The sequence below is a fragment of the Fundulus heteroclitus genome, chromosome 14 (genome assembly GCF_011125445.2).
Source record: "Fundulus heteroclitus isolate FHET01 chromosome 14, MU-UCD_Fhet_4.1, whole genome shotgun sequence".
In the NCBI taxonomy this organism is placed as follows: domain Eukaryota; kingdom Metazoa; phylum Chordata; class Actinopteri; order Cyprinodontiformes; family Fundulidae; genus Fundulus; species Fundulus heteroclitus.
In genome coordinates this window covers 19874009-19887410 of record NC_046374.1, presented here as the reverse complement: position 1 = coordinate 19887410, position 13402 = coordinate 19874009, and the positions used below count along the sequence as shown (strand labels likewise).

Here is a 13402-nt window from a genome sequence, read left to right as displayed (position 1 = left end):
TTGGACGGAAAAAGGGAAAAGCTATTGCATATTTTTGGGTGCATGTACCTTTTGTACTTGAGGCCCCTTGATTACATTGATATTAAATCTACAGTTGGCAGAAGAGTACTTTATATTTTTTTCAAGCCTGTGTTCAAAAATGTCCAAAACAAAAAAATATTAGATGAAAAATAATTGACTTCAGATTTTGTTTTATTTGCATGTGTGCAATATCAACAGATCACCCATCCACCCAGTTGAAAGGATAGCACTGTGTCAAACGACTGCTGTTTCCACTGCACATTGCACAAACAGAGTGATGGATGGGAGATTGGGACAGACTGGAAGGTTCCAGAGTGTAAAATGTGGGACAACTGGACTCTGGTTGAACTTTGTTGGTGCCAAGCTTGGCCCTGTATTTCACTAACACTGGAGAAATTAGATCCTCCTAATGATATCAAGGGTGATTAATGTTTAGCTATTTCCTGTTATTCGCAGTAAAATAGTGGTTTCCAGGAATAAGAGGAATAATCCATTGTGATACATAACTAGAACACCCCACATACACATACACATAAATGAAACCTATAAATGGGGACTGTGAAGCTTGTGATGGTTGGGATTATACTGAATGAAGATGTGACTGTAAATCTTGGAATAAAAAAAAAAAGAAGAAGCATTTTTGTCTCGTCTCTACTTTTTTTCGGTTCTTCCTAAGGTATCTTTCTCCCACATATGTATTTCAAACCACATCTAAAATCTCTTAAAAAATAAAGATTTTTTTGTTTTGTTTGGCTGAACCTAACAAACTAATTAATCATTGTTTTTATTATTTAGTTTGAGGTCTTTTATGTGAAAATTGGATATTCTATAAAGCTAAACTCTATATTTCCCAGCGATGGACTGGTGACGTGTCCAGGGTGCTTCCTGCCTCTTGCCCAATCACAGATAAGCATGCACCACAGTCCCCAATAACCCTTCCTCTGCAAAGATATAAAGTTAAATCCCTCCCATAGATGTTTTTTTTTATCATTTCATGAACGTATTTGTAAAGCATATTGTTGCTAAAGAGCATAATCCATATCCCAAATAAAATCAAACACCATCAGTCTGCCAGGTCTGCAGTCCAGATAATAAGCGTGCAGTAAGAAAAGTATTTTAATGTCTTTTTTAGATGGGGAAACATGATATTAATGCCCTAGTTTCCAAGAATCTTTGAAGGTATCCTTTTAGGGTTATTAACAACAACAAAACCACCAATATGTTTTATTACATTCGCTGATTTTTATGTAATCGGGGGTGTCTAACGCCGGCATCATCACTTGATTAACAGTGACGTAAATTAGGGGGGTAAAAAAAGTGGTGCACATGATGAGGAGGCAGTTAGAGGCAGAATTATTTGAATGTTTCACAAGCAGTGCACAGAGAAGGTCAGCGAGAAGATAAAACATGTAACAAGATTTTTCAGAACATTATTGTCTTGAAGTATTTTATTGGGATTTTATGAGGTTGACCAGCACAGGGTAGCACATAATTGTGAAGTGAAAGGGTTGGGAGAAATATTTTCTATTGGTGCAAAGCCTTGAAAAGGGTGGTATACATTTATTTACAGTTCCTTTTAGTGTGATACACCTCAGTACACTCCAGTACAATCAACGGTGTTCAGCAAAGGTTTTGAGCAATCCTGGAAGAAAATCTGGTAGAGGCTGCAAAATACTTGGAACTGGGACAGATAATCATCCTCCAGCAGGACAAGGACCTTTTAAACATACAGTCACAGCTACAATAAAGATGGATCACAAAACACGTGTTAGCATGGCCCAGTTAAAGTAATGGCCTAAACACAAGTAAGAATGCGTAGCGAGAGTTGATGCTCTCCATCCGATCTGATTGAGCTTAAGTTACATTGTGCTGTAAAAAGGACTGGCCAAATATTTAAGTCTTTGGTGTGCAAAGCTTATAGCGAGATTCCACTAAAACACCTGCAACTGTGATTGCAGCAAAGTATCGACTCTGGGGCAGACAATAAATACATGCCACACTTTTCAGATTATTTCTAAAAAAATTAAAAATTAAAATAAACAAATTAATGCATGCATCATTGTTTTTTTTTTTTTGTTTTTTTCCACTTCATGACTAAATGGGCAAAGGGGGCATGAATTTATTTTTGCAAGACACTGTAATCCTGCTTTATAAGTTTGTGTAAATAAATAGCAAAGAAACACAAAACCAAACACGGGTTAAAAGTCTAGGAATGTAGGAGGGTTTTTTTTTTTTTTTTTTTTTTTTTTGCAGTGTCTGAAAGGCTGACATCATAAGCACTTAAAGAAGAAAAAGAGTCTTGTTCTAGCAGGTGACTTTTTTTTTTCTTTGTAAATACCACTTGAGCTTTAATGTCTCACATGCTCTGATGAGGCGGGGAAATAAAAAGAGGGGCTTTGGGGAGAGGTCAAAAGATCTCAAACATGACTTTTAATGAACAAACATATGAAATATTTGTTATTCTGGCATTTTTCATTAAAAGAGTTTATATATTACCAAATAAAAGGTCGTTTGGTTTTCTTTTCCCTCGATAATCTCCATCTGTGGCACAGTTACCGCAGGTCTAACAGAAAATAAGCCTTTTCATGCTGGAATGTTGCTAGAAATATTATTTTTTTCCCCCTTTCTTTTTGGAAGCTTCCTTCACCCGATGACTTTTAGAAGAACAATGCTCTGCATGACCGGATCACGCTACCTTCTCCTTTCTCCCGTAGGAAATGTGATGTTATGTGAGGGAATCACGCGGGAGTCAGAAAATCCTGGTAGTCATGCGCTAATCCGGTATTTAAGGTCAACCCTTCAGCGCTTTGGGGGGTGAAAGAAAGGAAGGAGGCCTGCATGGGCGCAAAAAGAGGGGCCGTTTCATACATTCGCTCATATTGACTGGGGCTCAGGTGGGCTAAAGTAATGAACTTCTATTCCTTGAATAAAAAAAGTTAGCTCTGTGATTTGCAAGTGTTAAAAGGGTTACGCACCGAGCTATACCCCAGGAGCAGCCGTGCGTAAAGATCTGGAGACATCATGTTTTGGAGAACGTGGCCCCGCTGTCTTTCTGTGCTGGTGTGCGCGGCGGTGGTGAGCGCCCAGTTCCCCAGAGAGTGCGTGACCCCGGAGGGACTCAGGAGCGGACAGTGTTGCCCGGCGCCGGCCGGATTCCCCGGGGACCCGTGCGGTGCCAGCGCGGGGCGCGGCCAGTGCGTGGCCGTCTCGGCGGACGCGCGGCCGCACGGGCCGCAGTATCCCCACGACGGCCGGGACGATCGGGAGCGGTGGCCCGTCCGCTTCTTCAACCGCACCTGCCGGTGCAGCGGCAACTTCAGCGGGTATAACTGCGGCCGCTGCAGACACGGGTGGACCGGGGCCAGCTGCGATCAAAGGGTTTCTGTTGGTACGTTTTCAGTCTAAAAATGTCCAGTACGCTTCGTTTTTTTTTTTTTTTTTTTTTTTTTGTACACGGGAACATTAGTTCATCGTGTGTAAAATGTATGCAACCGCTTTCAGAATATATTTCAGACAAAATGTGCAAATTTAAAAAGTCCCTGAGCGTCAAAAGTGCCACAATTCAATGACTATTGGCTAAATATAGAATCATAAATGTTCTCAAATAGGCTATATTACACACGCTATATATAATTAGAATATTTCTAAATGTTATTTTAAAATAAATAGGAAAACAATCGAATAAACATGTTATCTGCAATATTCAAATATTCATAAACATTATTGAAATATGTGACTAAATAAATGAAGTTTGAATGATATGTTAAAAGCACATATCCAGTGCCGTGACCTGGGTGAGCCCCTCTTAAATTCTGTGCAACTCCAACCTCACACAAATTCCCCCCAGTGAGATATAAAAACGTTATTTTGTTTGAGTTAAGTTTATTTTATCACACCCTTTTAAAAGACACGTTTACAAAGAAAGCAGAAAAGTTCTTCAGGACATTTGTAAAAAAAACAAACTTATTTGTGAGACCCTGCATCTAAAATCTATATTGAATTCCTCAGCCTTTAGTGGAAAAAATACACCAAAGGACATTTAAGCGTTAACATTATTTTATTAATTTAATGTGTTTTGTTTGTTTTTACTTGACTTACATCCATATTTATTTGACAAATTAAATATTTTTTATGGATTGAGGAACTATTGGCCCCTGATAGAAAACCTACAGAATGGCTCAATGATAATAAAGCAAGTTTTATTTTGAAAAAAAAAAACAACAAAAAAAACAAAGCCTGATTTAAACATTTAAACCAAGAAACAAGTCCTTCGATGTGAGTTTAAAATGCTAAATTCTGATTGAAACTGATGCCTAAATATGTTTTCAGATTTTACTTTCACAGTTCAAGCCACTTGAAATTTTTTAGACCGTTTAAACAACTCTTTGCCATTGCAGAATATCAAGAACTTTGCTTTTTAACACCAGCCTAAATTGAGGTAAATCCCACCACAGTGAAGGTAGATTCAAATGTGCTCACGAAGAGAAACAGTTATGTAATCTGCATAAAAATAGAATTTGGAATATCACAAAAGTTAATTATATATAAGAGTGTGAAGAGCAACGTTCCTAATATGGGGCCCTGAGAAACTCCTTTCAATACTGAAAGAAAACAGAAAAAGAGCACGGCATGTTCGGGATGACAAGTAGTTTGAAACATTTACAGACAAGCCAATGTGATGTTGCCCATTTCCCCTAAAAGAAAATGTGGTCAGTTGCTACATAATCTCCTACAATAAGGAGGAGCAGGACGCAGCTCAGCGCAGATGAGAAACGCAGTTTAATAATTGCGCTGGGTCAGACTAAGATTTTTGCCATTTCTGTTTCGGTGTGTCCAAAGTGGACACACCTTGTTTGAGCAGACAAGACACTATATCAAAACCAACTTACAGCCAATACGGTGTAGCAACGACAATGAGTCAACCAAAAAACAGCTTCTTGATTTCCTGCAGTGAGGAGAAACGTGATGCAGCTCAGTGCTGACGAGAAGCGGGCCTTCGTGGGCGCGCTGCACCAAGCCAAGCGGACGCCGCACCCCGACCTGGTGATCGCCACGCGCCACTACTCGGACATCTTCGGCCCTGGGGGGAACGCTTCGCAGTTTGAAAACGTCACGATCTACAACTACTTTGTCTGGTCCCATTACTACTCTGTCAGCAAGACCTTCCTGGGCGCCGGGCAGGCCAGCTTCGGCGGCGTGGACTTCTCCCACGAAGGTCCCGGCTTCCTCACCTGGCACAGGTACCATCTGCTGCAGCTGGAGCGAGACATGCAGGTGAGGAGTTGAATTAGACAAAATGTATTAGGTGATTACAGTCATACGCTACTGGCGTTGATCCTCTCGCTTGTTTATCTCAGTCAGTGTATCTTCAGGCATCTGTATTTACCAGGAAATTCCTAATTGGCTTTCCAATGTCACGCCTTAATAAGCGAGCGGCGTGCAAAATGCCACTGTACACAATTCACGGTTCTTTGGTTCCACTGAGTTTCCACATTATAGTTTCCCAGAAACCATAAACTCTTGAGTCAGAGGGCTCTCTATTTTTTTTTTCTTGAAAACACAGTACAGAACATTTTTAATAATCCCTTTCACAATCGGGTTACAGCTGAGATTGAAAAAAAAAGGAGGCTGGCGTGTGGAGCTGAAATGTTGGCGCAGTGCTGGCCTCCCACAGAGAAACTCCATCCTTATTTCCTGTGCAGGTTTGCTGCTTCAGCTCCCTAATTGGGTGCTTTGTTCAAACCTGGCAAAACAGAGTTGGAGAAGAGAAGAAAAAAAAAATCTAAATTAGGATACGCTACAGGCTTCTATCCGGTAGAATTGCAGGAGAAAACAGAGCCTATATTTGAACTGTATGGACGGTTACTCTCGTCTGTTTTAAGGGGAAATACGCCTGATTTGTTGGCATCCTCTTTGAAGTGCTTCAAGGTGGTTGTATGCATAAAAAAAGACGAGATCGGGATTCCCTTTGATATTATTTTGCTTTTGAAACATCTTTATAGGATCTGTAAATTCTTCATGACGATGTTTCTGTCTTTTCATTCCCTGCAAACGCACCTATCAGAAGTCTGTGGCCTGGTTCTAGTTTTTCTAAATCTAGGCACGACCATAATGACCCTAGTCAACTCTGGTTTCTCTTTAAGATCTATTATAACAAATATTCTATATATGAGAAATATTATCTAAATAAAGTTTTCTTGCCATCGGCGGTCACTAATTATTTATACCAGGAGCAGAGTCTCTGTAAAAAAAAAAAAAAAAAAAAACTGTTACTGTAAATGAGGTGCTTTTACAACAATGATTATATGATTATAGAGCTGCCTTAAACATCTCATATCAGTGATAAACATGGTTTGTCCAGCTGGTATTATTAAAACAACAGCCTCTGTGTAATATTTAGACATATCCCTAACTTAATAAGAATTTTCCAAAAAGCTGACATTTCCAAATCCTTCATGGTTTAAAGAGACTGAAGGCACAAAAGAGAGCAACTTGCCATTGCTCAGCCTTCCTGTCATCTGCTGATGTCTCGCTCGCCTTCTTGATGTGGTGGAAAATGATACTTCGATTTAACTACTTTTTACACTTCGGTGCTTCCGCCCAATGGATTTTTAAAAAGACATCGAAAAGTCTAACTTCAAGACTTCCACACCGAAGAGCTTTTTTTTGTATGACCTGTACATGTACGATGAGCACTTCCCGATCGGAAAGACTGGATTTTTTTCAGGGCATCTATCTAGAACAGTTTCTACAGATATATTATTCTGCACATTTACTAGGATTCTTACTAATAACTAGATCATCTACAAATGTAGAACGTAATACTCCCTACCTTTATCTGGGCATTATGAAACTACAGCTAAGTGAGTGATTCCAGGTACTTAAGTCTTGCTCCAAATCTGCTGCACAATAAAAGAAATCTACTTCGACTTTTTTTTGGTTGTTGTTTTTTTTTTTGTCATGCAGGACATGCTGCAGGATCCCACCTTCGCCCTGCCCTACTGGAACTTTGCCATCGGTGGGAGCACGTGTGACATCTGCACGGATGACCTGATGGGAGCCAGGAGCAACTTCGACATGAATTCCCTGAGCAACAACTCCGTCTTCGCACAGTGGAGGGTCGTCTGCGAGAGCGTAGAGGACTACGACACGCTTGGGACCATCTGCAACAGTAAGACAAGTGTCCGCGGCCCGCATCCTCTTTATTCTTTCAGGAGAGAGGAAAAAGTATGTGACTGGCTACCGCCGGTGGTTCGCTCCTCTGTTCCCCATCAGGCACAGAGACGTCTCCCATCAGGAGAAACCCGGCTGGGAACGTCAACAGGCCCATGGTTCAGCGTCTCCCGGAGCCCCAGGATGTGGCCGACTGCCTACGAGTCAGCACCTTCGACACGCCGCCCTTCTACTCCACCTCCTCCGAGAGCTTCAGGAACACGGTGGAAGGCGAGTCAGAGCTCAGCTACTGCGTGCTTCTTTGCCTTTATGGCGCTCGCATCCACTGAGCTATATTATACACTGGAGTGCTAATCGCCCGCTGTTAGAACGAGTCGCTTTGAAGCCACCGGCCGCCATATTGGTACTCCCTATTTCCCCCCAGTAACTAGGGAATATGTGCGCTACAGCATCGAATAACGAGGATTTTCTCACATTCAGGGGGGGCTTAAGACTTTTAAAATGTCAAATGTCATATACTTTCATGTTATTTTCTAAAACTATCAAGTACTGAGAAAGTCAGGTGCTGAAATATTTTGCATTTTATTCATTTAAATATATATATTTAACATTTATAAATATATAAATAACAATATACAAAAACATATATTTACATATGTGTATACATATATACATATACACATACTTATATATACATATATATATATTTAATATGAATAACATGTAAAATATGTCAGCACCTAATTTCCTAGTAGTTGATAGTGTTAGTACATCCACTGACTGTAGAATTACCTATGAAACGTTTTCAAACTGCTTGTTGTTGCAACCAAATCCTGTGGGATTCTGTGACAGTAGAGAGTAGCAAGATGGCGGCCAGTGACTTCAGTTTTTCGGCAAAATCAGCACTCCAGTGTATTATATAGCTCAGTGCTCGCATCACGCAATCTCACCAGAACGCTCCCCCTCGTGTTGTTTTGCTAGGCTACAGCGCCCCCCAGGGGAACTACGACCCCATAGTGAGGAGCCTCCACAACCTGGCTCACCTGTTCCTGAATGGAACGGGAGGACAGACGCACCTGTCGCCCAACGACCCCATCTTCGTCCTGCTGCACACCTTCACTGACGCCATATTCGACGAGTGGCTCAGGAGACACGGCTCAGGTGCCCCCCCCCCCGGCGGCTCGCTCACTCTGATACGCAGACGGCGCAGGTCTGTTGCTTTCCTCTTACCCGAGTCGCTGTCCAACAGATCTGGCGGTCTACCCGGAGGAAAACGCCCCCATCGGTCACAACAGGGGATACAACATGGTGCCCTTCTGGCCCCCCGTGACGAACGCTGAGATGTTCGTGACCGCCCCTGAAAATCTGGGTTACTCTTACGAAGCCGAGTGGCCGGGTATGATGAATTTTTTTCTCGTTTGCTCTTGTGGTGCCTTACAAAAGTGTTGATTCTTGTTAACTTTTTTTTGTTGCATTTTGCAACCACAAAAGTGGATTTTTTTTGGGGTTTGCGTTAGACCAACAAAGTCAGGTGACACAGTGGACTGTGTGCAATAATGCCTGTGGCGGGAAAACAGTAGATATCAGCCTGAATCAAAGTGAGAGATGGTATCAGCATTGTGCGGTAGGAAGGTTTTTCTTCATGGGTGGAGCTAAATGCAGGGTAACCCAAAAAATAAAAAGCACATTGGAGCCTGCAAAAGAATCCAGACTGGTGCAGATGCTCGCCTTGGAGCAGAATAACGACACTAAACGGCCAGAGCTACCCTGGAACGGTGCCGATCAGAGCCTATTCGTCTTGTAGAACGACCCAGTCAATGTCTGGGTATCAAGGGTATAAAGTATCAATTAATTAATTAATTAATTAATAAATAAATAAATAAATAAATTAATTAATAAATAATAATAATAATAATAATAATAATAATAATAATAATAATAATAATAATAATAATAATTATTATTATTATTATTATTATTATTATTATTATTATTATTATTATTATTATTATTATTATCATCATCTGGTGAAGATTCTCAGTCATCCAGGTCATGGTCATTCCAAAAAAAGGTAAAAAACAAAGCAACTGGACTATGGAAAACAAGTCCAGTTGCTTTGTTTTTTACCTTTTTTTGGAATTATTATTATTAATAATTATTATTATTGAGTCAAGAGCTGAATCCAATTAAGAATCTGCAGCAAGAAATGTTTGTCTACAGACGATCTCCATCCATTCATGTTGAAATTCAACTGTTCTGCAAAGGGGAACGGGCAAAGACTTCAGTCTCGACATGCACAAAGGCGACAGAGACAGATTTTAACTGTATGTTAATCTGAAAATGATATCAGTTGTCAATTGGGTGTACTTAGTTTTATTGAATGAAGTTAGAGTAAAAGGACTGAATATAAATACAGATTTTATTAATTTTTTTGTGAAAAAAAATTACAAAAAGTAGGTTATGTATTTCTTTGCCTTGTATTTCACTATTATGCGTTGCAACTAGTTGGCTTGTTACGCAAAATCTCCCCCAAAAAATCCAAATATAACACATTAAAGTCTGTGGTAATAGTTTGGTATGGTACTGTAGATATACATTGGAGTTACTGGACATGTTGGGGGAGTCATAACCATCTGCTTTTTTACCCCTGCAGGCACTGCTTTCACCATGACCGAAATAATAACCATAGCCATAGTTGCCGCCCTGGTGGTGGTGGCGCTCATCTTCGCAGCCACCACGTGCGCTGTGCGCGCCCGCTCCCACAAGATGGAGCACCAGCCTCTGCTCGGGGAGCAGTACCAGCGCTACGACGACGACAAAGGTCAATCTGTCGTCTGAGATCGCCGCTCCAACACGGGCCTTTTCTCCTGATTTTTCTGACACAAAGCAATGTTGTTCTCTGTCCTCAGTAAAAACAAAGAACTCTTAAAGCATGCATGGCCAACTTCCAAAAACCAAAAAAAGTTCTTAGGTTGCTATACACTGTGCAGTCGGGGCAACTTTAGCTTACATTGGAAAAGTTAACAATATGCTAGATAAAGAAAGCCCTTTAAAAATAATCAGCTGCAAAGAATATTAAAATAATACTTTTCATTTATTTTCCATCCTATTTAAAAAGGTATAGAGTGCAACATGCAGTAAAACTGTAACACTGAGAAGATTTGTCAAAAGCACAGCTTTTTAACAACCTCTGCTTGTTAGAAATCATGCCCAGGTAAGGAGGCCAAATTGTCCACAAGGGGGCGATGTTGTTCAATTCCTGAGACTGCTCGTACAGCATCAAGTTGGAAGAGTTGCACGCTTTTTTTTTTACAGCTCATTTAGTGTAACTCATGTAATACAGTTACAAATAAAAAAAGAAGTGATGATTAAAAGGAAATTGAGCCAAAATTTGAGTGCCTGTGTGTGTTTTTTACCCAAAAACAGAAAAAAAGGTTTGAATTTCTAATCACTGAAATCTACCCTTTCTTGAACTTTCAATGATCAAACCAAGGTTTAACAGATCCAAGGTCATGTTTTAAAAAAATCTGTATTTATTGTAAAACAGTGCAGTCCACTTTTGATCAATCAAGCTTAACTAATGTCTAAATACAGATTGAAAAGAAAAACACAGAAATTATATGTATTGCTGTATAAAACTTAAATAAAAGTTCTACAAATCAAAAATTGTATTCTTGGTTATCTTTTATCATCGTCCAATAATTCAGTCCAGGTATTGCTTGTCTAACAACCGTTGCTTTGAAGCAGGACCCCATCTAAGTTGCTCTAAATGTAAAAACAAACATAAAAAAAACATTTAAATATCCCTGTTTTGTAATTTAAGCCAACTCAATGAAGGTTTCAAAACTCATAAACCGTGTTTTAAAGAATGTCGTCTGTCGTGAATTTCTTAGTCCAGGCTTGATGTGTTGCAGTTTATCCAAGGCTATTTAACAAATCACTAGCATTTAAATGCAGCATTATTTCAACTTTCACAAGTCACAAAAGTCAGACGTTGTGGTCTAAATTTAAAAAGCCAACAAATCACCAACACTATGACGGTTTAACAAACTGAAAGAATACGTCCTACTTAAAACTGTGGTTTTAAATAAGAACCCACCTGAGGTGGTCTAAAATGGCAAAAAGCCTTAAAATGGGTAGTTTTCTTGTTGTTTTAGTAACAGTAATACTAAAGATTTTAAAAATCAGAGTGTTGGACAGAATGTGTAAAGGTGCCTCATTAAAGGTTTCCTAAAGGCCAAAGAAAACATATTTTTTCCTGTTTTGTGTTTTCACAAATAAAATAAAGGTTTAAAAGTCCAAAGTACTGTAAAATAACTCAGCACAAGTCATGGGCGCTTCTAGACAGGCGCCAACAGGGGCCAGTGCCCTCTTATGGCCCCTGTACTGAAGACATAATACTAAATACATTTCTTCAGGTGCGTTCACACCAAACGCGATTGTTGCAGGCCGAGCGACAGACTTACATGACGTCCCTATGCACAGGAGCAGCACAGGTGCAGCACAGGAGCGATGAGACGCAGTGCGACGTTAAGCGGGGCCGCAGAGGCGATTCTAGTGACGCAGAATGTGTGATTTGGGCATTTAAAGCGAAGCCAGAGCAACACAACACCTGCGATGGATGCGTAGCGACAGCGGCTGGAGTTGAAAAATCGAAAACCTCTATGTCTTGTCGCGTCGCATCAACCAATCAGGAACCGGATGTGTCCGTGACGTGGGGGGGAAGGACTGCGGCGGAGACAAAGCTGTTTTCATTCAACGTGGAAGACAAGCTGATAGTGGCGGCCGGCCTGAGTTGTTTGACTCAACCAGCTATTGCTACCGAGACGAGTCCCCCGGCGGATCCAGCCTGAAGAAGAGTGAGACTGGAGTGGCAGGTAAGTAAAAGCGTCACTAGAAAGCGCCATTGTACTGTATTTATGTCTTGTCGACCACTGTCATGCGAACAGCCGGGGCGAGCGAAACAAATAAAACGTTTTGTTTTGTTTCATTTTTTTTTTATCTTTACTGTTTTAGTGTTGGCCGAGTGGTTAGAGCAGTGCACTTGCGCTCTGAGAAGGATGCAAGTACCCGGTTCGATCCCAACTGCCTGCACTCTAGGTCCCCGAGCAAGACCCTCAACCCCCAACTGCTCCCCGGGCGCCCTACAGTGGCATCTCACTGCTCCCCAATGGGGATGGGTTAAGTGCAGAGAAAGGGGGGTGACTGTGGCTTGATGGGTTGAGAGTGGTCTGGCAATCAGAAGGTGGTGGGTTCGATTCCAGCTTCCCCTTGCCACATGTCAATGTACCCCTGAGCAAGGCACTTAACCCCAAATTGCCTACCGAGCTGCGCTTCAGTGTACGGGGAGTCTTGGCCTAGAGGTTAGAGCAGCGCGCTTGCACTCAGAGAAGTATGCAAGTACCCGGTTCGATCCCCAGTGCCTGCACTCTGGGTCCCTGAGCAAGACCCTTAACCCCAGAACGCTCCCCGGGCGCCGCACATGGCAGCCCACTGCTCCCCAAGGTGATGGGTTAAAAGCAGAGAACAAATTTAGTTGTAATGTATGTTTCAATGACAATAAAGATGATATTATTTAAAAATGAAAGTGTTTCACTTTTAGCTTCAGTCGTATTAAGATAGGATCAGTTTTCATCTGAAATCTGCAGTACCAGAGCTGCAACTGGCTCTCGTTTTCTTTTCTTTATTATTATTATTATTATTATTATTAGTATTGTTAAAAAAAAACCTCCCACCCTGGTCGCCCATGGTAAATCTAGTCTAGAACCGCCACTGGGCCGAGTAGGATTTACCAGGTGCTGTAGTATATTGAAAACACATTTAAAATCCCTCTTTTTTGAGGGGCGTTTTCACATTTAGTTTTATAAATCATAAGCTTTGCTTTTTTTAAAGGATCTGCAAACAATGTGACGAATCCCGACCGAACCCAGAAGTGATTTAGAGCCCTTAAAAATATGACGAATAGTAGATGTCAGTCCAGCGTGGTCATAAATTAGTTCTCTCGTGTTGTTTGGAGACTGAACTAGGCAAATAAACTCACTCTGAGTCATTCGCAATAAAAAAAAAAGGTGTTCTTTATTCCCACAACTCGGGAGAGCGGCGGCAGCAGCCCTTACCTGGCGGGTGTGTTTGCAGACGGCCCTTCCTCTAAGGGGCGTGTCCTCAGGGAGCATGCTGGTCTTAAACTGTCCTCCCACTGGTTGCGGGC

The 13402-nt window shown here is 41.1% G+C and overlaps 1 protein-coding gene and 1 long non-coding RNA gene across 2 annotated transcripts; one reads left to right on the top strand and one right to left on the bottom strand.

The window, feature by feature from the left end:
- Nucleotides 1-2824: 2824 nt before the first annotated feature.
- LOC105937286 (5,6-dihydroxyindole-2-carboxylic acid oxidase) lies at nt 2825-10148 on the top strand. Its single transcript, XM_012878522.3, has 7 exons — nt 2825-3409; nt 4973-5295; nt 6988-7192; nt 7297-7464; nt 8176-8355; nt 8444-8590; nt 9848-10148. The coding sequence occupies exons 1-7, from the start codon at nt 3043-3045 to the stop codon at nt 10030-10032; spliced, it is 1575 nt and encodes a 524-aa protein (XP_012733976.2). The 5' UTR covers nt 2825-3042; the 3' UTR covers nt 10033-10148.
- Nucleotides 4972-13401, bottom strand: LOC118565709. The gene is made up of 2 exons (XR_004932540.1): nt 13311-13401; nt 4972-5764 (listed from the first exon to the last, which is right to left on the bottom strand). It is a non-coding gene; the product is annotated as an uncharacterized LOC118565709 (long non-coding RNA).
- Nucleotide 13402: the final 1 nt, after the last annotated feature.